Source organism: Ranitomeya variabilis, chromosome 5 (genome assembly GCF_051348905.1).
Source record: "Ranitomeya variabilis isolate aRanVar5 chromosome 5, aRanVar5.hap1, whole genome shotgun sequence".
NCBI classification, from domain to species: Eukaryota; Metazoa; Chordata; class Amphibia; order Anura; family Dendrobatidae; genus Ranitomeya; species Ranitomeya variabilis.
Window position 1 is genome coordinate 217,866,431 of NC_135236.1, and position 27,554 is coordinate 217,893,984.

Sequence of the window (27,554 nt, forward strand, 5' to 3'; positions counted from 1 at the left end):
TTAACGAGTCGTGCAATATGACTTAGGATAAAAGCCAAATCAGTATCTCAATTCGCAGACACTGTGTTTCGGGCTGTTGGCCCTAGTCAATGCGAAGCATGAGAACTGATCTGGCTAGGTGAGAGGCTCTGGACTGGGGTCTAAGGGGTATCGTTTCTCCTTATGGAGAGTGACATACCATCTTTGGCTTGTCAAGGTAAGGAGGCTTATTCGCCGTGCAATGCTCCTCTGGGACACACACACACACATATATATATATATATATATATATATATATATATACTAGATGGTGGCCCGATTCTAACGCATCGGGTATTCTAGACTATGTATGTCGGCGTAGTATATTGCCCAGCCACGTAGTATATTGCCCAGTTACATTGTATATTGCCCAGCGACGTAGTATATTGCCCAGCGACGTAGAATACAGCACAGAGCCACGTAGTATATTGCCCAGCCACGTAGTATATTGCCCAGTTACATTGTATATTGCCCAGTTACATTGTATATTGCCCAGTCGCGTAGTATACAGCACAGAGCCACATATTATATTGCCCAGTTACGTAGTATATTGCCCAGCCACGTAGTATATTGCCCAGTGACGTAGTATACAGCACAGAGCCACATAGTATATTGCACAGCCCATGTAGTATATTGCCCAGCCACGTATGACACAGGTTAAAAAAATTAAAAATAAACATATACTCACCTTCCGCAGGCGCGTTGTAGCTCTGTCGCCTGTGTGGGGTGCAGGCGGCAGCTTCCGGTCCCAGGGTGTGATGACGTCGCGGTCACATGACCGTGTAGCGGTCACATGACCGTGACGTCACGGCAGGTCCTTTCCGTGCAGGCCTTGTGATGATGTCGCGGTCACATGACCGTGACGTCATGGCAGGTCCTTCTCCAGACCATCCTTGCCACCGGAACGTGCCGCTTGCATCGCGAGGAGCGGGAAAGGCGGCGGAAGGTGAGTATATAATCTTTTTTTTTTTTTAAATTATTATTTTTAACATTAGATGTTTTTACTATTGACGCTGCAAAGGCTGCGTCAATAGTAAAAAAACTTGGTCACACAGGGTTAATAGCAGCGGTAATGCAGTGCGTTACCCGCGGCATAACGCGGTCCGTTACCGCCGGCATTAACCCTGTGTGAGCGGTGACCGGAGGGGTGTATGCGGGCGCCGAGCAGTGAGTGCGGGGAGTAAGGAGCGGCCATTTTCTTCCGGACTGTGCGCGTCGCTGATTGGTCGTGGCAATGGTCGTGGGCGTTTTGCCACGACCAATCAGCGACTTGGATTCTATGACAGACAGAGGCCGCGACCAATGAATATCCGGGACAGACAGACGGAAGTACCCCTTAGACAATTATATAGTAGGATATATATTAGACAGACAGATACATACACACCGTGGGGGAATTAAGTATTTGATCCATTGCTGATTTTTTAACTTTGCCCACTTACAAAGACATGAACAGTCTATAATTTTAAGGGTAGGTTAATTTTAACATTGAAAGATAGAATGTCAGAAATAAAATCCAGAAAATCACATTGTATAAATTCTATAAATGTATTTGCATTTCGCAGTGAGAAATAAGTATTTGATTCCTCTGGCAAACAAGACTTAATACTTGGTGGCAAAACCCTTGTTGGCAAGCACAGCAGTCAGATGTTTTTTGTAGTTGATGATGAGGTTTGCGCACATGTCAGGAGGAATTTTGGTCCACTCCTCTTGTCAGGACATTTTTTACCTTTTGTGCATTACTGCCCTTTTCCAAGATGGCGTCTTTGGTCTCATGTGCACTGTGTCTTCCTGCTATAAAACTCCACCCCAGCCTTCAGTCTGTGCTAGAGTATTCTGCCTTGCATCCAGCTCCTGCCCTCTGATTACTCCCTGGCTATACACCTGCTCCTGTGAACCTGTGTGGTGATCCTGCTACTCTGCTCTGAGTTCCTGCTGCATACACAAGTTTCCACTAATCCTCCTTCATCTATCTCTTAATGTTAAAATTCACCTACCCTTAAATTTATAGCCTGTTCATGTCTTTGTGTATTTTTTGTGAGTTTGCCCACTGACACACACGTGATTTTGTTACAAAGTCACTGGTAATGTAATAGAGGGTAGATAAGTGTCACTGCGCTTAATGGAGTCAGAAACCAGAGTATTTTCCTCCAGCACAATAAGTGTTGTAAGGGTTAAGTTAAAATTGCATAATGAGCGGGTTTCATATGGACCTTCATAGAGAGGGAGGAAGTGTACCATATCTCCTCATGCAAAGCCGACAGGACCTGTGTGATGTCATGACCATGTGGTCAGTATCATGATGGAAATAGTCACATGGTCTTGGGTTTAAATAACTGGGCTCTAGAGGCAATCTTTGGTCAGCAAGACTGGAGAGAGGATTCTCCAGTGGTTTTGAGTCTTGTGGAAGAATGACAACCTGTGTTGCTCCAGAGCGGGATGCTACCCGTATAAGTACGGACTGTGTTGCAGATTTTTTGCTTTTCTTTATGGTTTTCCTGTTGTAACTGGAAAGGTGGTGTTTATTTTCCCCTCTTGTTGGTTTATGCCGCATAATAAACCAACTAAAGATTTAAAAAGAGACGGTGTTCCTATTTTCTACCTCATTATACCACTATGCGAGTTGAACTCCGAGACTCCCACGCACCACTCATTGGAGGACGGGAGTTGAGTCATGCTGTTTTATTGACCTCGGGACTCCTCCCATTCATCCCCATTCCATCCAGTGCTGCGTCAAACCAATGGGAATCTATATGGCTATGCATGTGCAGAAGGTGCCCCGCCCAAACGAGATCCGGCACATGCTAGGAGACGCTGCTAACTTCAATGGCAGTCCTGACATACAGTGGATTCAGCTAGAAAAGAAGGATATGGTGATGGATGAAGACATTATATTGTACTCCACATTCTTTAGATTTATGTATAACATGGATACAGGCGGGGCGCCTTCTGCACTTGTGTAGCCATATGGATCCTCATTGGTTTGATGAGGCATTACACAGTGACATGACGCTGGATGGGGATGAATGGGAGGAGATCCCCTGGTTATTAATACAGCATGAAGCGGCTCCTGTCCTCCAATGAGTGGTTGGTTGGAGAACCGAAGTACTTAAAATGCAATCATGGGTTGCGCGCCCACAGACCATTGAGACAGACAGATGTAGGATAAGGTGATGGATAATGACATAGGAATGAGGAGTGCACATACATACATTATATACTACAATATATATATATATATATATAATGGTGACGCGATTCTAACGCATCGGGTATTCTAGAATATATATGCAGTTTATTTATGAAGATTTTAGAATACAATGAATACACAGAATTCGGTTGGCTCCGCGCGACTAATTAGCAAAGCGTGGTTCAAATCCCGTGCCAATTGGTGGCCGGAGTGCGCCTGTTGCTGATTACTACATGGCTGTGCTATATACTATGTGGCCGGCCGCGAACATATAGCACAGCCCCAGGAGTATATAGCACAGCCCACGCAGTATATAGCACAGCCCACGCAGTATATAGCTCAGCCCACGCAGTATATAGCACAGCCCACGCAGTATATAGCACAGCCCACGCAGTATATAGCACAGCCCACGCAGTATATAGCACAGCCCACGCAGTATATAGCACAGCCCACGCAGTATATAGCACAGCCCACGCAGTATATAGCACAGCCCACGCAGTATATAGCAATGTGGGCACCATATCCCTGTTAAAAAAAAAAAAAAAAAAAAAAGAATTAAAATAAAAAATAGTTATATACTCACCCTTTAACGGCCCCTGGATCCAGCCCAGGCCTGCGCCGCTCCGGTCCCAAGAGGCAACACGTGATGATGCAGCGGTCTCGCGAGACCGCTACGTCATCTCCGGTCACTGCCGCAATGCATTCTGGGGACCGGAGAGGCGCGCGAGGAGTGGGAAAGGCCTGGGCTGGATCTGGGGGCTGTCGGAGGGCAAGTATATAATTTGTTTATTATTTTTAACATTACATGTTTTTACTATTGATGCTGCATAGGCAGCATCAATAGTAAAAAGTTGATCACACAGAGGGTTAATGGCAGCGTTAACGGACTGCCTTACACCACGTTATGCCGCGGTGTAAGGCAGTCCGGTTAACGCTACATGGGCGCTGACTGGGGCGGGGGAGGGGGCACTGACTGCAGGGGAGGAGGGAGGGGCCAATTCGCGGCCGGACTGTGCCTGTCGCTGATTGGACCAATCAGCGACGCGGGATTTCCGAGACAGACAGACTGAAGTGACCCTTAGACAATTATATAGTAGGAGATATATATATGTAGGAGAGATATATATATATATATATACACATACATACATACACTCACCGGCCACTTTATTAGGTACACCTGTCCAACTTCTTGTTAACACTTAATTTCTAATCAGCCAATCACATGGCGGCAACTCAGTGCATTTAGGCATGTAGACATGGTCAAGACAATCTCCTGCAGTTCAAACCGAGCATCAGTATGGGGAAGAAAGGTGATTTGAGTGCCTTTGAACGTGGCATGGTTGTTGGTGCCAGAAGGGCTGGTCTGAGTATTTCAGAAACTGCTGATCTACTGGGATTTTCACGCACAACCATCTCTAGGGTTTACAGAGAATGGTCCGAAAAAGAAAAAAAATCCAGTGAGCGGCAGTTCTGTGGGCGGAAATGCCTTGTTGATGCCAGAGGTCAGAGGAGAATGGGCAGACTGGTTCGAGCTGATAGAAAGGCAACAGTGACTCAAATCGCCACCCGTTACAACCAAGGTAGGCCTAAGAGCATCTCTGAACGCACAGTGCGTCGAACTTTGAGGCAGATGGGCTACAGCAGCAGAAGACCACACCGGGTACCACTCCTTTCAGCTAAGAACAGGAAACTGAGGCTACAATTTGTACAAGCTCATCGAAATTGGACAGTAGAAGATTGGAAAAACGTTGCTTGGTCTGATGAGTCTCGATTTCTGCTGCGACATTCGGATGGTAGGGTCAGAATTTGGCGTAAACAACATGAAAGCATGGATCCATCCTGCCTTGTATGGAGCATCTTTGGGATGTGCAGCCGACAAATCTGCGGCAACTGTGTGATGCCATCATGTCAATATGGACCAAAATCTCTGAGGAATGCTTCCAGCACCTTGCTGAATCTATGCCACGAAGAATTGAGGCAGTTCTGAAGGGAAAAGGGGGTCCAACCCGTTACTAGCATGGTGTACCTAATAAAGTGGCCGGTGAGTGTGTGTGTGTGTGTGTGTGTGTGTGTGTGTGTGTGTGTGTGTGTGTGTGTGTGTGTGTGTGTGTGTGTGTGTGTGTGTGTGTGTGTGTGTGTGTGTGTATGTATATATATATATATATATATATATATATATATATATATATATATATATATATATATATATATATATATATATATATATATATATATATACACATACATACATACACATACTCAAACAAATATTTTTATAATATGCAGGATGATATATGCTCATGTTAAAAGGCATCATGAATAGGACTCCTGGGATTGGTTCATTTGAGATACATATAAAAAATAGCAAGTCACCACTGATCAATTAATATATACATCTTCGTACATATACCCAACTTTTTGCTCCTTTTTTAACACGCCCCTGATGAAGCAACGCGGCGAACGTTGGGGCACCAGGACCCCACATCGCTCCTGTCATGTAGGAAATTTTTTGTTATCTTTTAGAATATATGGCTCACCATACCATCTGTTTAGACAGGTCAGAATTATTATTTTTTTTTTTTTATAGTGTAGCATATACATTTTGCCATTAAGGCTTTGATTGGCGTGTCATAAATTCATAGCTTTGCACATCTACTTGGACTAATAATGATATAACCTTAGTGATATTAGTTGTGACTATGTAAATACATTTGTCGTCCTCCATTGTGTCACTCAGTTTATTCTACATTATTGGATTCAGCCAATTAAAAACAAAGTCTATAATTTAAAAAATTATACACACCCATCTTGTTCTCTTGGCAGTATTTATAAGTTAGGTGTGTCTCGTTACTATCATTTTGAGGATATATGTTCTCATGTTGGTGGTCATCAAGTTCCCTACATTGTTAGTGAGGGTTGTGCCTTTCCTACTTTGTATACTTTACGTGAATACGAACACTGTGTGCCACCGAGCACCACCAATAACACGGCAGTGGGTCCATAAGCACTTGAGTGATTAGGGATCTGTAGTTCCATTCCACAGAGCAATGCCATCGTGCTTTCTTTTAGTGTACTTTGTAGATACAAACTTTGCTATAAACAGAAGCATGCTTAACAGATCCCGATATGGATCCCTCACTAAGACTAAGTGGAGAATGATGTGGATGGTCTGGGAAAAGGGGGCTGGTCTGGATGGCCTTGCCAGTCAGTTGAGAGAAAATGGTACAGACTTTTGCACAATGCAATTTCATGGATGAGCTATAAGTACCTTTTACAAAGGCCCATGAACGAAGATTTAGGAATCTAGCTGAAAAGAACATGAAATTATTTTGGAAAGTTAATTCTCCTTAAGGCTATGTGCACACGTTCCAGCAGAATTTTTACTGAACAAAACCGGACTGTTTCTGCAGGAAATCCACTCGCGTTTTTTTCACGGAAAAAAACGCAGCATGTGCACAAAAACTGCGGAATGCATTAAAATGATGAGATGCTTAATGTAAGCTTTTTTTTTAGCGTTTTTTCCGTGGAAAACGGCCAAAAAAACGCAAAAAATCCTGAACGTGCGCACATAGCCTAATTGTATATGGACAGTGGCCGCTCACCATGGGGTTTACGTATCTTTAAAAAGAAATAATACAATTCCAGGATACAGAAACTGTGGTACTATAGGAGTCAGCTCATGTACAACATTGTGATATTAAACAGAATACTGGACAGAGGAACAATATAATTTGGTGAAAGAGGTATTGAGTAAAACCAAAGCGGAATGAAAAAAAATCAGACGGATATACAATTTACCAACTTCCTTAAAAAGTGGATAAGATAATTATTCCAATAAAGAACGATATTCAAAAAAGAAAAAAAAAAAAAAAAAGATAAACAGGACTTTGATGGTGGCCACATCTTCCAGTGGAGAGAAAAAAAAAAAAAAAAAAAAAAAACTCAGAACAAGAAGACCGAGGAGACAGAGGAAAATAAAACATTGATCACGGGAAAAAAAAAAAAAAAAAAAAAAAAAAAAGGGAGAGAGTCAGCTCATCACTTGGAAGACTCCAAGCAAGGAAACCTGCAGTGTTGCAGTATGCGGAACATGAAATAATGGAAAAAATCCAGCGTGTCCATCTTCACCATAAATAAGATTCTTTATTAGTAATCCATAAAAGTCAACAGTGTGCAGGGGATTAAGAAAATGTTCCAACAGAGCGAACGGGTTTGGGATTGTAATCCTTATTCATTGCAATCCGAAACACGTTTTATAATATCTACATAGTACTTTCAGGAGTTTAGTTATCGAACCCATGTCTCACTTTGTGGACTTGATCTTAAGACATATCTAAAGGAAAATAAGGTGTGTTTTTCTCTATACTCCATGACTCAGGGTTTAAAAGGGAATCTGTCAGTAGGATAAACCCTCCTAAGCAATCTGTATGTGTATGTAAGTCATAGGAAGCAAAATAATATGATACCTTGACATCTGCGATAAAGTCTTATTCCAAAGAAATCCATGTTTATTCTTATACTAGATGGTGGCCTGATTCAAAAGCATCGGGGATTCTAGAATATGTATGTATGTATGTATGTATGTATGTATGTATGTATGTATGTATGTATGTATGTAGCGCCCACGCAGTACATAACACAGCCCACGCAGTACATAACACAGCCCACGCAGTACATAACACAGCCCACGCAGTACATAACACAGCCCACGCAGTACATAACACAGCCCACGCAGTACATAACACAGCCCACGCAGTACATAACACAGCCCACGCAGTACATAACACAGCCCACGCAGTACATAACACAGCCCACGCAGTACATAACACAGCCCACGCAGTACATAACACAGCCCACGCAGTACATAACACAGCCCACGCAGTACATAACACAGCCCACGCAGTACATAACACAGCCCACGCAGTACATAACACAGCCCACGCAGTACATAACACAGCCCACGCAGTACATAACACAGCCCACGCAGTACATAACACAGCCCACGCAGTACATAACACAGCCCACGCAGTACATAACACAGCCCACGCAGTACATAACACAGCCCACGCAGTACATAACACAGCCCACGCAGTACATAACACAGCCCACGCAGTACATAACACAGCCCACGCAGTACATAACACAGCCCACGCAGTACATAACACAGCCCACGCAGTACATAACACAGCCCACGCAGTACATAACACAGCCCACGCAGTACATAACACAGCCCACGCAGTACATAGCAGTGTGAACACCATACCCCTGTTAAAAAAAAAATTAAAATAAAAAATAGTTTTATACTCACCCTCCGGCGTCCAGCGAAGCTGTCCCGATGCACGCGCTGCTGCTGCCAGCTTCAGTTCCCAGGATGCATCTCGTGAGACCGCTAAGTCTTCTGGGTAATTTCGCAATGCATCTCTGGGAACGGAAGCTGGCGGCAGCCGCGCGCGCATCGGCGGACGTCGGAAGGTGAGAATAGCAGGTTTTTTGTTTTTTTATTATATTTAATATTAGAATTTTTTTACTATTGATGCTGCATAGGCAGCATCAATAGTAAAAAGTTGGTCACACAGGGTTAATAGCAGCGTTAACGGAGTGCGTTACCTGTGGCCCGTTAACGCTGCCATTAACCCTATGTGAGCGCTGACTGGAGGGGAGTATGGAGCGGGCACTTTGCACTGACTGGACGGAAGTAGGGAGGGACTAATTCTCGGCCGGGCTATGCCCTGGCAGCCGCGACCAATCAGCTACGTGGGATTTCCGTGACAAACAGACAGAAAATAGACAGAAGTGCCCCTTAGACAAATAGATAGATAGATGTAGATATATAGATAGATGTAAATGAGCTGTTCCAGGCTGTGGACAGGACACTGATATCCATGAGAATTTACCACCCGAGCTTGTTTTTAACAAGAGGGGACATTACCAGTGTAAGACATGTAACTAATAATAATGAGCAAATGTTCTTGGATAAGGAGTTATCTGAGCATGCTCGTGTGCTAACCAAGTGTCTTCGGCGTGTTCGAAAAATATGTTTGAATACCCGTGGCTACATGTCTCGTGGCTGTTAGCCACAACATATGCAGGGATTGCCTAACAGCCGCGAGACATGCAACCGTAGGGCCTGTAACAATTTACGAGCACACTGAAGACACCAAGTTAAGGATGGTCACTCATCCCTAGTAAATACCAATTACTTAAACTTAAAGTGGATGTTACTTTCAAGGAGTAATTCTGTGAATGTTTATATTGAGCTAAAATGCATTTCAGTTGGATGAAAGTTGGTTCTGCCAGATAGGTGGAACCGCGATGGGCACCTCTGTGACCCCATCTTTTGTTGATTTGCAGCAGATTTTAAGGACAACGTGATTTATGGTATGGCAAATCACTTTGTTAGAAACATCCTGCCTCACATGCGCATCCTCAGTTGGGGGGGTGGGAGGGGGTTGTGCAGGACATGGGCTACAGGATCTCAAGCATATAACCCCAGCAGTTTGAAGCAGGAATGATAGAATGGCACAAATAAGTTGCAGGGGTGTGGGAAACTACACTGGGAGTATGGGGGAGGCATAAACTATGGGAGGGGTGCAGCCTGTAGCTGTACAGCAAATCTGTGAAATGCCAAGAAGTGTGGGAGCAGGGGACTTTACAGTGAAAAGTTGTGAATAGCACATAATGTGACAACTGAAAGCACTACTATGGATGTAGGCCTTTATAGCTTATGAAGTTCCGTTTATTTGAACACATTTTTATCTCCCTGGAATACTACTTTAATGAAAAGTTTTATGCATCTGGAAAGAGTAGAAGCAGAGCGCATGTGTTTTTCATAAAATAGCGTAATCAATACTTCAATGATGCTGTTAACAGTTGAAAAAAATTACATTATTTACCTTTTTAACAGTTTTTGTTTGGATGCTTGTTAATGTTCCATTTCCTGGATCATAAAGTGACAATTTCACATATGGATCGCTGAAAAAAAAAAAAAAAAAAAAAGTGATTAAAAATGTTTTAGTGATAGAGAAGTATAAAAAAATAAAATGTGTACAGAACTCCACCACACAAACAAAGTGTGTCCATAAGATGACTTAGGAGATAAAAGGGGTAGGCCACTCTCTCGTTAGTGCAACTTTCCTCAAATTGTCCAGAATTTTGTCCATACAGAATTGGCCGCTGATGAAGCACAAGACCAGATCATAAGCCTCCTCTAACTGTAAAATACCTCACATAGAAGAGTTGTTTTTCCATTGGAGGAGACTGATCACAAGCTCTTCCATCACTACCCTCTTTAAAAACATGAGTTATGTAGTCTGAGGAAAACTGCGTTAACAAGATAAATTCGCCACTTTTAAATGCACCTGGTAGGCCTTAGGCTACCAGCACAACACTAAAAAACGATTAGGAAAGTAGCCCTGAATTCTTTGTACAAACACAAAATGACACCCATTAGTGTTTACATACAGTGTACTCCTTTCCCTGTAGTTCTGTCTACTTCTTGAAAGACCCAATTTTTATTCTCGCATTGCTTTCATCCCCTCCATGCTGTTATATAGCATCACATGGACAGCTAGAGTCCGTAGCATCGGTGCCTGCTGTGTAGGTCAACAATATCACGCGAGTGGGGGTCCGACACCCATTTGCCTTACCGAACAGCTGTGGCGGATAGGTGTAAGCACTGAACAGGTCTGCTCCATTCAGAGTGTAGCTGCCGCCATCAGATACTGCAGATCAGATCCAATTAAAAGGGAACCCGTCAGCAGGATTGTGCCACAAACTACAGACACTGTCAGGTCGGCACAGTTATACTGATTACAATGATACCTTGGATGATGAAATGCATCTTGTGGTTGTTTAATCTTCAAGTTTTGAGTTAATGATATGCTTGTACTCCGGGGCGGCCTGGGGGATGTTTTTTTTGTTTGTTTTTTTTAATGCTCTGGCCTAATAGTCATCCTTATGGGCTTAAATGACAGGTTACTGAACCTTCAGGGACTTGGCTTCTACTTTAAATACTGCGTCTGTGCCTTTAATACTGTGTTATTAAAAAAAGAAAAAAAAAACAAAACAACAATACTAAATGCGCAGGTGTAATATATAAAGTAAGAGGCAGATCCCTGAAGATGACCTGTCATGTAAGCCCATAAGGATGGCAATAAGGCCAGAGCACAAAAAAAAGACCCTAAGGCTAGGTTCACATTGCGTTAGCGCAATGCGCTAGCGCTAAACGGATTGCCCTAACGCAATGTTTTTGTAGGGGCCGCGTTTAGGGGTCACGCTAACGTCCCCGCTCTCGCAGATCCCTGATCTGCGAGAGCGGGGAACGGACCTCGGGCGCACCGCGGACGCTGCAAGCAGCGTCCGAGGCGCGCTACAAAAGAACGGCACATCGCTAGCGCGAGCCGAAAAAGGCACGTGCTAGTGATGCGCTGCAGGCGAAATTTACATTGCTGTCAATGGGTGCGCTAATGGACCCGTTGCACGGCTTTAATTGCGACATTTTCGCCGTGCAACGCTGTCCGTTAGCGATCACCCACTAACGCAATGTGAACCTAGCCTTACAGAGGCCGCCCCAGGAACACGAGCATATCATTAACTCAAAACTGCAAGCACAGATTAAACAACAACCACAAGACTGATTTCTTTAACCCTGATATCACTGTAATCAGTGTAACATTGCCAACCTGACACTGTCTGTAGTTTACTTGGCACAATCCCCATGACAGGCTCACTTTAAGAGAGCTGAGAGTTATGAAAATTAGCTTTTGAGACCAGATCAGATCTAGGCAAACTGTGAGCCCTGGGCCACATACTGCTCTTTGGACTGTGACCAGGATGTGTGCTCACCTGCTTGAATTCTGCGCTGCCACTGTAAGCACATATGGCTGTTTTGGGTGAAAGACCCCCCTTTAATTTCAAACCTATTGACTGTGCCCTCCGCAACAGCCATGATCTCTTACATGGCCCCTCGGAAAAATGAATTTCCCATTGAGAGATACATTATTTTTACAGGCATGTTACTTACATGTTTATATATGCTAGGATTTCCAGCACACTATGCATGGCCCGATTATAAACCTCATCTTTGGATAGGTCATAAATCAGACAAATAAGGAATTTGGGAAATATGAGCACACTTCCCACTTTAGATGAGCTCACCTTGCACCTAAAAGATCTTTCTTTGCCAGTCCAAATCCAGCGATAACTTTCACACGAAGAACACGAGAATCTTCCTGCAAAAAATATTTTTTTTGTCACTATCAAGGTAACAAAATATTTTTCAAAGAAAGTATTTTAATGTAGTTCTTACACTCTATAAATAGAATCACTGGCATGTAAACATTTCATATTTTCCTGTATTTTAACTCCTAACAAAAAAAAAAAGTAGCAAGAAAAAAAGGAAAGCAAAAACTGGGCCCTTTTGAACTGGTGGCAAGTCCTTTCTAAAAGGGAATTTGTCAGTAAAATCAACCCCACTAAGCAATCTGTATGGGCATGCAGGTCATAGGAAGCTGAATAAGATGATACCTTGATAGCATACAGCACTGAACTAGTGTACCCAATTTATTATACATTTTAGGAATAGTCGGTCTTTTTTATTCGGACTCCAACTCCACCTCTCTGACTCCTCAGCTCTTACCCCAACATACCTGCCAAGAGAGGTCAGTCCATGAATACTCTCAGCAAGGGCAAGGAGGGCACTAATCAGAGAGGCGCAGCACAGAGACCAAAGGTAACCCTGAAGGAGATGTAGAGTTCCCAACCAGAAATTGGAATACCAGTCCATATGGCCACAATAAGCCATACATGCCATAGAGGTGACCTTTATGGAAAAGTGAGCAGAAAAAAGCCTTTACTTACACACAAAAAATGTAAGGCCCGTTTTGAGTTGCCAAAAGACATGTGGGAGACTCCCAAAATGTATGGAGGAAGATGCTGTGGCCAGATGGTGACCAAAAAGTTAAATTTTAGTTTGAAGGTAGGTAAACGTTATAACTGACACCAAACCAACACAGCTCACCACCCCAATAACACCATCCCCACAGCGAAACATGGTGATGGCAGCAGGGATGTTTTTCAACAGCAGAGACAGGGAAAATGGTGTGAGTAGAAGGGAAGATAGATGGTGAGAAATACAGGGATATTCTTGAGCGAAACTTGTTTCAGTCTGTCAGGAACTTAAGCAGGGCTGTGGAGTCGGTAAGCCAAAATCCCCGACATCTCAATTTCCCTGACTCCGACCCCACAGCACTGGTCACTCCTGAGCATGTGCATAAAGTACAGCACAGATTTATCTCAGCTAAAAGCCCAGATCCTTAGATCAGGAACAGAACAGACATTTACAGGACATTTCATAACTTTCCCAAATTATTATGAAACATTTAACATCCTGCCCTTAACTACTGCACCCTATTTATTATATATATTTTAAGAGTCAGAGTCGGTCCATTTTATACCGACTAGCAAAATGAACACCGACTCCACAACCCTAGATTTGAGACTGGGATGGAGGTTCACCTTCCAACTAGACAATGACCCAAAGAATACTGCTAAAGCAACACTCGAGTGGCTTAAGGGAAAACGTGTAAATGTTTTGGCCTAGCCAAAGCCCAGACCTTCATCCAATTGAGCATCTGTGGTCAGACTTGAAGATTGCTATTCACCAGAGGAAACCTTCTGGGTATGTGCACACGCGGATTCTGCTGCGGATTTTTCCGCAGCGGATTTGGAAAATCCGCAGTGCAAAACCACTGTGGTTTTCACTGCGGATTTCATCGCGGTTTCTTCTGCGGATTCCTCTGCGGGTTTTCAACTGCACTTTCCTATTGGTGCATGTTGGAAGCCGCTGCGGAATCCGCAGAAAGAATTGACATGCTGCGGAAAATAATCCGCTGCGTTTCCGCGCGGATTTTTCCGCAGCATGTGCACAGCGGTTTTTTTTCCCATAGGTTTACATGGTACTGTAAACTTTGGGAAAACTGCTGCAGATCCGCGTCAAATCCGCTGCGGATCCGCAGCGTGTGCACATACCCTCTAACTTGAAGGAGCTGGAGCAGTTTTGCCTTGAAAATCCCAGTGGCAAGATGTGGAAAGCTCATAGAGACTTATCCAAAGCAATTTGCAGCTGTAATTGCCACAAAAGGAGGATGAATAATTATGCACACTGAAGTGTTCGGCCATTCTGGCATATTTGTTGGTTGCTTCTCAGTTTAAAAAAAATTGTTCACAGTTGTATGCATGTTCTTTACATGAAGTGATGCAAACACTTAAAAAGTGAAAGTCCAGATTGGAAGGTAGCAAACCATGAAAAATGTCATGGGGGAGGAAGGAGGAAAGGGGAAGTGGGAGGGATTTTGCAAGCCACCGTACATGTCAATATAGACTGCATCGGAGAGTTGATCCTACTGGTAGACTCCCTTTGGCACGCTGCAGCAGCTTGGTGTAAACATACTCTGGACCTAGTCATGGTCTCTGCCAGCTTCTCATACACAAACTTCAATAATGAACTAATCATAGCTCGGCCTGTGATTTTACTCATTTTAAGGCGTTGTTCCCTTTCAGACATACGGTAATTTGTTGCTTGCTGCACTCCCCTTCAGCAGGTCCACCGGTGAGTCTAATCGTTAGCTCCGATGTCTGGCACCGTTTGCGGCACCGGTGGCTCAGCACAGCATTCCAGTGTAGACTATATGCCCGGCTCTGGGCCGGTGAGATCACCAAGTGGCTGCCATGCTGTGTGTGAGGTTAGCGCCACAACCAGTGTCACCCACCGGGAGCAGCAGCAGAGACTGACAAATTATATTGAAAGACAACAACCCCTTTCAGTAATAACAGTATGTGCAGAGCAAGAGCTGAGCTTTGTATCGGCTGTGGCGGACGTGGACCCTCTGTTTTCCACATGTCCCATTATTTTACATACAAAAAACTTTTTTACCTCCGATCACGTGCCTCTAATAGCAATGTGAGGACCAAAAATTATATTAAAATAGACATCTGCAGTTCTTAAAGAGTAACTAATGTTTAAGGTTTCCATACATTAGTAGCATAAGTGACAAAACTTTAATTTATTACTGGGTAATGTTTTTTCTCCACTTATCAGACCATTTTTCTCTGTTCCCTCCTGCACTAATCATTCACTAAAATCACTGATAGAAACCCTAATCAGGGAACGAACACCCGCTCTCCGAGGTCAGGTCACATATCCTGCCCGTGAGGATGGGGGGGCTTCTGCCTTTATTATTTAATAGTACGTTTTCTAAATAATACATTCTTGGCAAATCAAGAACAAGCAGCAGTAAGCTTTCCATTACATGAACTCCATGGGGCTCACCACATTGAGTCAAAATCAATATAATGCTACATTAAAGAGCAATATACTGTAACGTATAGGGGTCTGGGGAGTTACAGGTGCCATATTACATCTTGTAAATCATGTACATATTACATACGTGTCACAACACCGCACGACAGCCCGGGACCGCAAATGCCGACACCATGGGACTGGTGCCGGTACAGGCGGAGAGGATAGTATAAGCTTAATTATTTTATGGGGCCAAACATTTTTATCAAGAAGGAGTGGACAACCCCTTTAAGGCGCTTTTCTTCACATAAGTAAGAAAGGCCTTTAAGAAAAAGTTTTGTATTTACCCACAGTAACTAATAAGTTGATTTTTTTGTTCCTGTACAGTTTAAAGACTCATAGCTGAACACAGATTTCCAGTTACATCTCTAATAGGATTTCAGAAAACCCCCTTAAAACAAATCTGTCAGCAGGTTTTTAGCATTTCATAAGTCCAGCATGATGTAGGGGCAGAGACCCCGATTCCAGCGATGTATCACTTCCTGGGCTGTTTGGTGTAGTTTTGATAGACTCCGTTTTATCTGCTGTAGTTCTGCTAGTTCTCTCACTGATGATCCAAGTCTAAGTTTACTTGTGTCATTAACTGGCATTTTCCTGTCTACATTGTACAATCAGCAGTGGGATCAGAAGACTGAGCTCCTGAATATCAAGGACCATATTGTGGCAGGCATACTAGCCCCATCTGTCTCTTTAAATTTAGCCCAGTATACAGCCCGGTATAGCCCAATCAGCACCGCTGATTGACAGCATGCTGGCAATGTACAGTACACACAAAAAGCTGCCAATCAGTGGTGGGGGAGGGGCTACGCAGATTAGCTGGACTAGCCTGCATGTGAGATGTAGTCTGGCAGTGATTATCTCCTGCTGATAAAAACACTGACCATAGTGAAAATGCAGCACACAGCCCAGTAAGTGACATCTCTGAAATCAGGTTGTCTTGCCGTATATTAAACTCCGATTAAATATGACAAACCTGATGACATATTCCCTTTAATGTTGGCTAGAGGAAATAGTATAAAATTGTCAAAAAACGATTGCACATTGATTTGACTTCACTCTGTTGAGGGGATGGGTGCGGACACAGTATGAGGAGGGGAAGAATTTGTTGACACAGTATGGGGAGTCGGGGGGGGGATGTGTGAGGAGGCAGTATGGAGAGCGAGGGGGTAAATATATGAAAAGACAGTATGTTTAACGGGGGATTTGAGGAGAAAGTGTAAAGAGACTATTGGGGGAATACTGTGAGGAGACAATATAGGAGGAGATATAGGAGGAGAAAAGTGTGAGTGGACACAATAGAGGCCAAGTAGTATTGGAGGGGTAGCATGGGGAGACATGCAAGTGCACAGACAGGAGGGGACAGAAAGCTAAAAATGAGTGTGATGAAGGGGGCACAGTATAGAGACTGGGCCCTATAGAAGGTGGGGGCATAATGTGAAAGGACAGTGTGAAGAGGGGGCCCAGTATGGAAAGAAGAGCATGTGCCATAAGAGACAGTGTGGGGGTCAGATTTTGTGCAGGGAATATAGTGAGGGACAATTATTTATTCATGGGCTCCGCATAGGAGCATTATAATGACACTGCTGTTTTAAGGGCATTGTGTGGGGATGTGCTGGAGAAGATGAAAGTCTGCAGAGACTGGCTGTGGCTGTGAAAAGTCATCATGGGGTCTGGACAAGATGAAGAAAAGGAGAAAATTTGTTTTGTGATACTAATCCTGTTATTTTTATTTATGTTAGGAGCATTAAAGGGGTTGTCCAAGTTTATGAGTCTGAAGTCATTCTGTGTGCTGCCCGCTGTCAGAATTTTCTCGTGCCGGTGATTTGCAAACATGCCGTCACTAGACATGCGTGGCCTCACTCAATGACAATGATTGAGAGAAGGACACGTCTAGTTCTCAAGGGAGAATCCAAAAAGTGTGCAGTGCATGCGCTGTGAAAATTCAAAACACTGCTGTCACCAAGAGTGACTGCAGACTGATCTCAAACCTGGAGGAGCCCTTTAATTCTAAAATGAAGCCCTGCAGCCAATCCTAACAGCATGTAATATCCTCACTGTCAGGATTCAGCTCTGCTTGCTGGTTCCAGCAGTCATCACATGGCTACTTCACTCATGTGATTTTCTTACTTGCTCTCACTTGACAACTAGTTTTTCACTGAACATTGAGAGAATTAGGGAGAGCAGCTCGCCAGCACGTGACTAAGGCTACGTTCACATTTGCGTTGTGCGCCGCAGCGTCGGCGCCTGCAGCGCACAACGCAAACAAAAACGCAGCAAAACGCATGCACAACGCTGCGTTTTGCGCCGCATGCGTCCTTTTTTAAATTGATTTTGGACGCAGCAAAAATGCAACTTGCTGCGTCCTCTGCGCCCGGACGCGGGCGCCGCATGCGGCGCAAAACGCAAGTGCGACGCATGTCCATGCGCCCCCATGTTAAATATAGGGGCGCATGACGCATGCGGCGCCTATGCGGCGCCCGCCGCTAATGTGAACGTAGCCTAAGCGTGCAAATCGCATATGTGCTTGGGATGGCAGGAGTTCGCTCAGATGAGCATCTTTTCACAAGTTACCAAGAAAAGAACTGCAGGATTTTATTTGCCTAATGGGCGAGTTAAAAACAGATGTCATATGGACAACATCCATATTTTCAGATAAAAATTAGTTTGTTGCCTTTTTTTTATTATTTATTTTACACCTTGTCTGATTCCAGCCTAAAACTGCTTAAAAATTAGCCAATTCTCAAGACCACGGAAACAATTTGCAATATTTCAAACACTTGAAATAGAATTCTGGCAAAAACTGATAAATTGAAGGCAAAATCATGAAAATTTAACTTTGAAAAAGCCCAGGGCCACTTCATTTATAAGAGGCGAGATCCCAGCCACTCGCATGTAATGTTATGTAGCAGCCGTAGAACTAGTTATACTAGGTACAGGAGCCAGTGAAGAGGTCTGAGAGTCACCCCTGGCCGGAGGCACACGACACACTGGCTCGGCAGAGCTTCGCCGGATCGGGATTACTGAGGTGCAATGGAGAAATTTACTTTGGGCATCTATCACAGACACAAAGGGCACTCTGAGCGCAAACTTTACCATGAAATCACCTCAAATTCATTACATAACTGACTGCAGCATGTAATAAAAACCTCGCTCTCAAACCAGTTACAGCCACTCCAAACCAACCAATAACAATGATGACACTTTTAGATTCTTTCCTGGGTCAGAACAGGACAAGTCATTCAAAATACATCAGTCACCCAAGTTCTTGCTTACCATTTTGCTCAATGCAATACAATTTTTTCTAAACCCATCATAGTATATGCAGTATGTAAAATAAGGGTCAGTTCAGTGAGGGATCAATGACCTGTCATAGGCCATACAGATGAATATGTAAGCAGAGCACCACATGAAGACCCCTCCCCCCCCCCCACGGGCCGCCCCAGAGCACGAGCATATCATTAACTGAAAACTACAAATATAGATTAGACAACCACAAGACGGAATTCACCACCCCAAGGTATCATTGTAATCAGTGTAACAGCGCCGACCTTATACTGTCTGTAGTTTACTGTGCACAATCCTGCTGACAGGTGCCCTTTAACCCCTTCACGACATGCGCCATACTAGTACTGCTCTGCGGAAGGTGCGATTGTGCCCAGAGCAGTACTAGTATGGCACTGCTAATGCCGCAGCCTCACACTGAGCGCCACGACAATCATGTGCGGGTGTCAGCTGTATGTGACCGCTGAGACCCCGCCGCAATGTTAGCACTGATGATTAGCCCTCTGATGCCGCTGTCAGTAGTGACAGTGTCATAGAGAAGCATCGCACAGGGAGGGGGCTCCCTGCATGCTCCCACCAGAGCAAAGCAATGCAAAAGCGTTGTTCTGCTTGGCTCCATGGAGACCCCAGGCACCAAGATGGCCACGGGGTCCTTCAGGGAGGTGGCTTGTCAGCGCCTGCTATGAGCAGGCGCCAGCATGCCTTCTTTACCTGTCAGATCGCTGATCTGATACTCTGCTGTGCAGTGTCAGATCTGATGTGAAAATAGTAAAGTCCCTTACAATGTAATAAAGTAAAAAAATTATATAATGTGTCGAAAATTTAAAAAAAAAAAAAAAAATCCCCCCCCCAAAAAAATTATATATATATTTTTTTTTTAACCAATAAATAAATTTATGTAAATAAAAAAATAAGGTACACATATTTGGTATTACCGCGTCCAAAACGGCCTGCTCTAAAAAACTATCCCACTAGTTAACCCCTTCAATGAACACGGTAAAAAAAAAAAAAATGAGGCAAAAAAGAATGCTTTATAATCATACCATTGAACAAAAAGTGCAATAAAACGCGATTAAAAAAAGGCAGATGTAAATAAAAATGTTATACGCAAGAAAACAAGCCACCATACAGCTCCATCAGCAGAAAAATCATCAAGTTATAGCTCTCAGAATAAAGCGATGCAAAAATAATAATCTTTTTACAAAAAGTTTTTATTGTGTAAAAACGCCAAAACATAAAAAAATATAAATGAGGTATCGCAGTAATCGTACTGACCCGAAGAATAAAACTGTCTTACCAATTTTACCACAAGCAGAATGGTATAAAATTAAAAAAAAAAAAAAAAAAACGCAATTCCAGAATTGTTTTTTTTTTTCATTCTGTCTCCCAAAAAATCGGAATAGATAGTGATCAAAAAATGTCATATGCCCAAAAACAGTACCAATAAAAACATCAGCTCATCCCGCAAAAAACAAGCCCTCACATGACCGAAATACAAAAAAATTATAGCTCTCACAATATGGTGATGCAAAAACTAGTTTTACAATAAAAAGCATCTTTTAGTGTGTGACAGCAGCCAAACATAAAAACCTGAAATAAATCTGGTATCGCTGTAATCGCACCGACCCAAAGGATAAAGTCGCGTAATCACTGATACCGCACAAGGAACAGTGTCCCAAAGATTGCAATAAGGCTCAGTGTACATTTATCCTGTGCTCTGCGCTGAGCGCTTACACTGGGGTTTCCGTGTAAAGGTACCTTCACACGAAACGACTTTACAACGAGAACGACAACAATCCGATCGCTGCAGCGTCGCTGTTTACATCGATGTAGAGATGTCAAACACAGCAGCTCCAGAACGACGCAGGAGCGATCCTGTGACGTAGCGGTGACGCACTTATCGTTCTCACAGGTCGTTAGCTCCATGTTTAACATTGCTGGCATCGTTGCTTTTGCTGTCAAACACGACGATACACGCCGATCTGACGACCAAATAAAGTTCTGAACTTTAATCAACGACCAGCGATATCACAGCAGGATCCAGATCGCTGCTGCGTGTCAAACAGAACGATATCGCTATCCAGGACGCTGCAACGTCACGGATCGTTGTCGTTCTCGTTGTAAAGTCGTTTCGTGTGAAGGTACCTTAAGTCTCTGAAATACATGATTCAGACAGAACCCCGGTGGAAAATTCCCTACAGTGGGGCAGATGGAGGCACTGCTGATGCCATAGCACTTGTGATCCGGGGATGTCCGTCTTTTTAGGATCGCATAAAAGTGACGTCGGCCATAGTTTTGTGCACTTCTGAAAAGAAGGAAATCGTGGAACACAGGCCAGATGGAGTCCAGAGTAACTCTGCTGCCTCACTATAGTGAATGGATCCCTCGGGTGTTTCATCTGAATCACGTCACTCAGATTTAGATGGAAACCCCAAAGTAAGTGGACAGCGTAGTGCCAGATAACTGATCCGAAAAGTTATGTAAAATGTTCCCAATAAAAGCTTCCACTCAACCCACTAAAACAATCAAGTCTCCAATCAGATCTGTCATCTGTTAATGGAAATATAGGGGGCTTCCATGTTACTGGTAGCACAAAGGCTCTGGAAAAGCGAAATGGCTCCTCAACCGCCAAAAGAAATTCAGCCAATTCTCTGCTCCCAAATCCAAATGCCCCCCTCCTTTCTGAGCTCCAGTGTGCCTAAACATTTAGGGCCCACATGCTTGGCATTTCTGTAGTGATGGGAGCCAGCCTAATTTACATGTGCGTGTCTCCAGAAGCATGAGCTGGGCAGAATGTACTGGTCACTAGGGTTGAGCGAAACGGGTCGGCCATTTTCAGAAGTCGCCGACTTTTGGCAAAGTCGGGTTTCATGAAACCCGACCCAACCCCTGTGTGGGGTCGGCCATGAGGTCGGCGATCTTCTGAATCTGGGATCGGAATTCCGATACCGAGTTCCTATATGTTTGCGATATCGGGAATCGGTATCGGAATCCATATTTAAGTGTAAAATAAAGAATCAAAATAAAAAATATTGATATACTCACCCTCTGACGCGCCCTGGTACTAACCAGCAGCCTTCCTTCCTAAGAATCAGCGCGTGAATGGCCTGCGGTGACGTCCGCGGCTTGTGATTGGTCGCGTGGCGGTCACATGGGCCGTCGCGACCAATCACAAGCCGGGTCATTCCATATCAAGTGATCCAAATATGAATTTTTTTTACCTTACGTCTTTAGATTTTTTTTATTTTTTGTTTTTCTGAAGTACAACTTTAGTTAATTACAAATTAAAAGTTCAGAATTTTTTTCTTCATCAGTTAATTTTTTACAGATTTTTAAAGTTTTGAAAAAGTGCGGATTTTGGCCTTGTATGGCTTTACATTTTTTATCATATCTCGGGCTAGAATTAAGATATAGAGGTGGGAGAGGCATCATTTTTCTCAGAACGGTACCGGCTTTCATTTGATATGTCACAAGACTATGTTTCTTTATATTTTTTTTTTGGAGAAATCACATTAAAAATTTTGATGCGCAATTCTGGAAAAAACGTATGTTTTAAAATTGTGAAAACATGCATGTGTGTTACTTGTGTCCTTGTTTATATTTGTACAGGGATTCAACTTGGGATCTATCACATTTGTATTTTTTGTTAAGCCTTGAATCATCTGATTTTATGTTTGTGTGAGTTTCTTCCTTTTTTCCTTTCAAATTACAACTTATTGCATTCAACATTTATATGTAACAATAAAGAAACGCAAAAAACAAATCCCGAAGTGCCAGAATAAATAAATCTTAATCATCATAACAACCTGCTCAGCATTTTCAACCTGAATTCATTGAACAAGCCAAAAGATAAAAGGTGATCACATCCTCAAGTGTGATTTTCTAAATACAGTCTGATCCTAATTATATGTTAAAAACAAGATTAAAAGAACCAATATTTCTACCACCTATTTATACATGGAACAATTTTTTTCTACTATATCACTAAACATGTAATTTCTGAAGTGTTTAAGAAGAATAGTCCAGTAGTTAAATCCTCGTACTATAAAATATGAACTAATCAAACAATTAATAGTAGGTTTTTACACTGGCCTTCTATCATCAATGTGTCCCTTCTAGTGTGAAATGTCATCTTGCCCATAAGCGCTCACTAGCAATGGCCGTCTCCTTTTGTGTCAGAGTATGTGCGGCTGTCATGGTGCTCGGCTCCACCTGAGTTATATCTGATTTTTGTTCACTTTTACAATGTCTGGTTTTCTTGGATACACAAAGGACGGCGCTGGGCCAGAAAGTACAGAAAAGTCACTTCTACGTCTTCATTTTCACAATCTTTGGAGAGTCCAGTAGCCGCCAGCACCGATCATATTCACAGGTCACATCACCAGTTGTGTCATCCATTGCCGATCTTGTGCCGCCTTCTACCACTTCATGGACGTCACTGTCTTTATTTCCACTACATGGGATGACAGTCCGGTATTGCTGAGTCCCTGTGATGGGTTCTGCTTCCTGTAACTGATGTTATAACAAACTCTCCTCCTCCTCCTCTTCGTAGTCCTGGTTTGTACAATACATGAACTGGATGTTAAGAGTATTTTTCTCCCTCCATTTGAGGAGTTGCCTGGGTGATAAGATTTGGTGTGAATACGGCCTCTGGAGGCCCGAGCTGCCGGCCGGTCATCTGCTCTGCAGTCACCGTCTACCCCTGGTCATCCTCAGCCCCAACACTAAATCTAGACCCCACACTTCTACACCACAGGCTGAACAGATCTGAAATCAAGATTTTTGAACTGACACTGTAATAGTTTTATTTTTTAAAATATGATCCCATCACGATCCCAGCTTGTATTTTGGTATAGATGTGGCTAGGAGCATAGCAGGCACATGTGCAGCTTTTGAAATTTTTAAATTAAACGTTTTTTTTGGAAATGCGTTTTAAAGTTTTGCGCTTGCGTTCGCATAGGTAAAATATTATCAAAGATACTCTTGTGACATATCTGGTGAAAGCCTGTACAGTTCTGAGTAGAATGGTGTTTATTTTGTTTCTCTATCTCTTTTCTAGCCTGAGTTATGGGGAGAAATGTAAAGGCAGGCAACACTGAAATTCGCACTTTTTCCGAACTTTGAAAATCAATTAAAAAAAAAAAAAATATCTAGAATTTTTTCTTCTTCACATTTTGCATTCTCTGACACACTATTACCAAATATCAAAATCTCAAAAGAATTAAAAATATAGTGGTAAAAATCATTGGTTCACTTGACATGGAATGACCCAGCCGTGACGTCATCTTAAGGTCCTTCACGCGCTGATTCTTAGGAAGGAAGGCTGCCGGAAAGAAGCCGAGGGTGAGTATATACCTAATAGGAATATACTCACCCTCGGACGCGACCTGCTTCTTTCCGGCAGCCTTCCTTCCTAAGAATCAGCGCGTGAAGGACCTTAAGATGACGTCACGGCTTTGTGATTGGTCGCGACGGCCCATGTGACCGCCACGCGACCAATCACAAGCCGCGGACGTCATTCTCAGGTCCTAAATTCCTAGAATTCTAGGAATTTAGGACCCGAGAATGACGTCCGCGGCTTGTGATTGGTCGCGTGGCGGTCACATGGGCCGTCGCGACCAATCACAAAGCCGTGACGTCACGGAAGGCCCTGGACGCGCTCATTTTAACCAAAGCAGGCCGCCGGTTCCCTCGGTAAGTTGCAGGGGCCGCCGGACAGGTGAGTATATCAATATTTTTTATTTTAATTCTTTATTTTACACTTAAATATGGATCCCAGGGCCTGAAGGAGAGTTTCCTCTCCTTCAGACCCTGGGAACCATAGTATCCCATTGCAGTGCATTGGGTTTCGGGTTTCGGTCGACCCCGACCCCGACTTTTTTATAGGATCGGCCGATTTCACGCGACCCGACTTTTGAGAAAGTCGGGTTTCGTGAAACCCGACCCTATAAAAGTTAAGGTCGCTCAACCCTACTGGTCACAACAGCAGCAGTTTGCAATTTTCACTCAGCAACATCCGCTGCTGCCTGTTTCTGGAAAACACCCATGGAGTCAAAATCGTCACTACATCTGTAGATACAGTTATATGAAAAAGTTTGGGCACCCCTATTAATCTTAAGCTTAATGTTTTATAAAAAAAATTTTTTTGCAACAGCCATTTCAGTTTCATATATCTAATAACTGTTGGACACAGTAATGTTTCTGCCTTGAAATGAGGTTTATTGTACTAACAGAAAATGTGCAATCTGCATTCAAACAAAATTTGACAGGTGCATAAGTATGGGCACCCTTATCATTTTCTTGTTTTAAATACTCCTACCTACTTTTTACTGACTTACTAAAGCACTTTTTTTGGTTTTGTAACCTCATTGAGCTTTGAACTTCACAGCCAGGTGTATGCAATCATGAGAAAAGCTACTTAACCCCTTCCCGACATGTGACGGTATAGTACGTCACATGTCGGGACCCCCGCTTTGATGTGCGCTCCGGCGGTGAGCGCACATCAAAGCCGGGACATGTCAGCTGTTTTGTACAGCTGACATGTGCCCGCAATAGGCGCGAGCAGAATCGCGATCTGCGCGCGCCTATTAACTAGTTAAATGCCGCTGTCAAACGCAGACAGCGGCATTTAACTACCGCATCCAGCCGTGCGGCCGGATATGAGCGCATCGCCGACCCCCGTCACATGATCGGTGGTCGGCGATGCTCCTCCATTGTAACCATAGAGGTCCTTGAGACCTCTATGGTTACTGATTGCCGGTGGCTGTGAGCGCCCCCCTGTGGTCGGCGCTCACAGCACACCTGCAAATCTGCTGTGTAGCAGCGATCTTATGATCACTGCTGCATAGCAGAGCCGATCGGGCTGTGCCTGCTTCTAGCCTCCCATGGAGGCTATAGAAGCATGGCAAAAGAAAAAAAAAAAAAGTTTTTAAAAATGTGAAAAAAATAAAAAAAATATAAAAGTTTAAATCACCCCCCTTTCGCCCCAATCAAAATAAATCAATAAAAAAAACCCCCAACCTACACATATTTGGTATCGCCGCGTTCAGAATCGCCCGATCTATCAATAAAAAAAAAACATTAACCTGATCGCTAAATGGCGTAATGAGAAAAAAATTCGAAACGCCAGATTTACGTTTTTTTGGTCGCCACGACATTGCATTAAAATGCAATAACGGGCGATCAAAAGAACATATCTGCACCAAAATGCTATCATTAAAAACGCCAGCTCGGCACGCAAAAAATAAGCCCTCACCTGACCCCAGATCACGAAAAATGAAGACGCTACGAGTATCGGAAAATAGCGCAATTTTGTTTTGTTTTTTGCAAAGTTTGGAATTTTTTTTCACCACTTAGGTGAAAAATAACCTAGTCATGTTAGGTGTCTATGAACTCGTAGTGACCTGGAGAATCATAATGGCAGGTCAGTTTTAGCATTTAGTGAACCTAGCAAAATAGGCAAGCAAAAAACAAGTGTGGGATTGCACTTTTTTTGCAATTTCACTGCACTTGGAATTTTTTTCCCGTTTTCTAGTACACGACATGCTAAAACCAATGATGTCGTTCAAAAGTACAACTCGTCCCGCAACAAATAAGCCCTCACATGGCCAAATTGACGGAAAAATAAAAAAAGTTATGGCTCTGGGAAGGAGGGGAGCGAAAAACGAAAAGGGAAAAAGCTCCGGGGGTGAAGGGGTTAAAGTAGCCACTTGCAAGTTGTTCTCCTGTTTGAATCTCCTCTGAAGAGTGGCATCATGGGCTCCTCAAAACAACTGTCAAATGATCTGAAAACAAAGATTATTCAACATAGTTGTTCAGGGGAAGGATACAAAAAGCTGTCTCAGAGATTTAACCTGTCAATTTCCACTGTGAGGAACATAGTAAGGGAATGGAAGAACACAGGTACAGTTCTTGTTAAGGCCAGAAGTGGCAGGTCAAGAAAAACATCAGAAAGGCAGAGAAGAATGGTGAGATCAGTCAAGGACAATCCTCAGGCCACCTCCAGAGAGCTGCAGCATCAACTTGCTGCAGATGGTGTCACTGTGCATCGGTCAACTATACAACGCACTTTGCACAAGGAGAAGCTGTATGGGAGAATGATGCGAAAGAAGCCGTTTCTGCAAGCACGCCACAAACAGAGTCGGCTGAGGTATGCAAAAGCACATTTGGAGAAGCCAATTTCTTTTTGGAAGAAGGTCCTGTGGACTGATGAAACCAAGATTGAGTTGTTTGGTCATACAAAAAGGCGTTATGCATGGTGGCAAAAAAACACAGTGCGTTGTATAGTTGACCGATGCACAGTGACACCATCTGCAGCAAGTTGATGCTGCAGCTCTCTGGGGATGGTCTGAGGATTGTCCTTGACTGATCTCACCATTCTTCTTCTCTGCCTTTCTGATGTTTTTCTTGGCCTGCCACTTCTGGCCTTAGTAAGGAAATGGAAGAACACAGGTACAGTTCTTGTTATGTTCCTCACAGTGGAAATTGACAGGTTAAACCTCTGAGACAGCTTTTTGTATCCTTCCCCTGAACAACTATGTTGAATAATCTTTGTTTTCAGATCATTTGACAGTTGTTTTGAGGAGCCCATGATGCCAGTCTTCAGAGGAGATTCAAACAGGAGAACAACTTGCAAGTGGCCACTTTAAGTAGCTTTTCTCATGATTGCATACGCCTGACTATGAAGTTCAAAGCTCAATGAGG

General features: G+C 43.3%; 1 protein-coding gene across 5 annotated transcripts in view; it reads right to left on the reverse strand.

Moving 5' to 3' along the window:
* The window catches only part of NEDD4 (NEDD4 E3 ubiquitin protein ligase), a 175,650-nt gene that overhangs the window by 120,796 nt on the left and 27,300 nt on the right, over window positions 1–27,554 (reverse strand). For all 5 annotated transcript variants that reach the window (XM_077263792.1, XM_077263791.1, XM_077263795.1 and 2 more), the window contains exons 2-3: window positions 12,368–12,441; window positions 10,105–10,183 (exon numbers count right to left, since the gene is read on the reverse strand). In XM_077263792.1, the coding sequence (XP_077119907.1) occupies window positions 10,105–10,183; window positions 12,368–12,441 (153 nt within the window). The remainder of the gene's footprint in view (window positions 1–10,104; window positions 10,184–12,367; window positions 12,442–27,554) is intronic.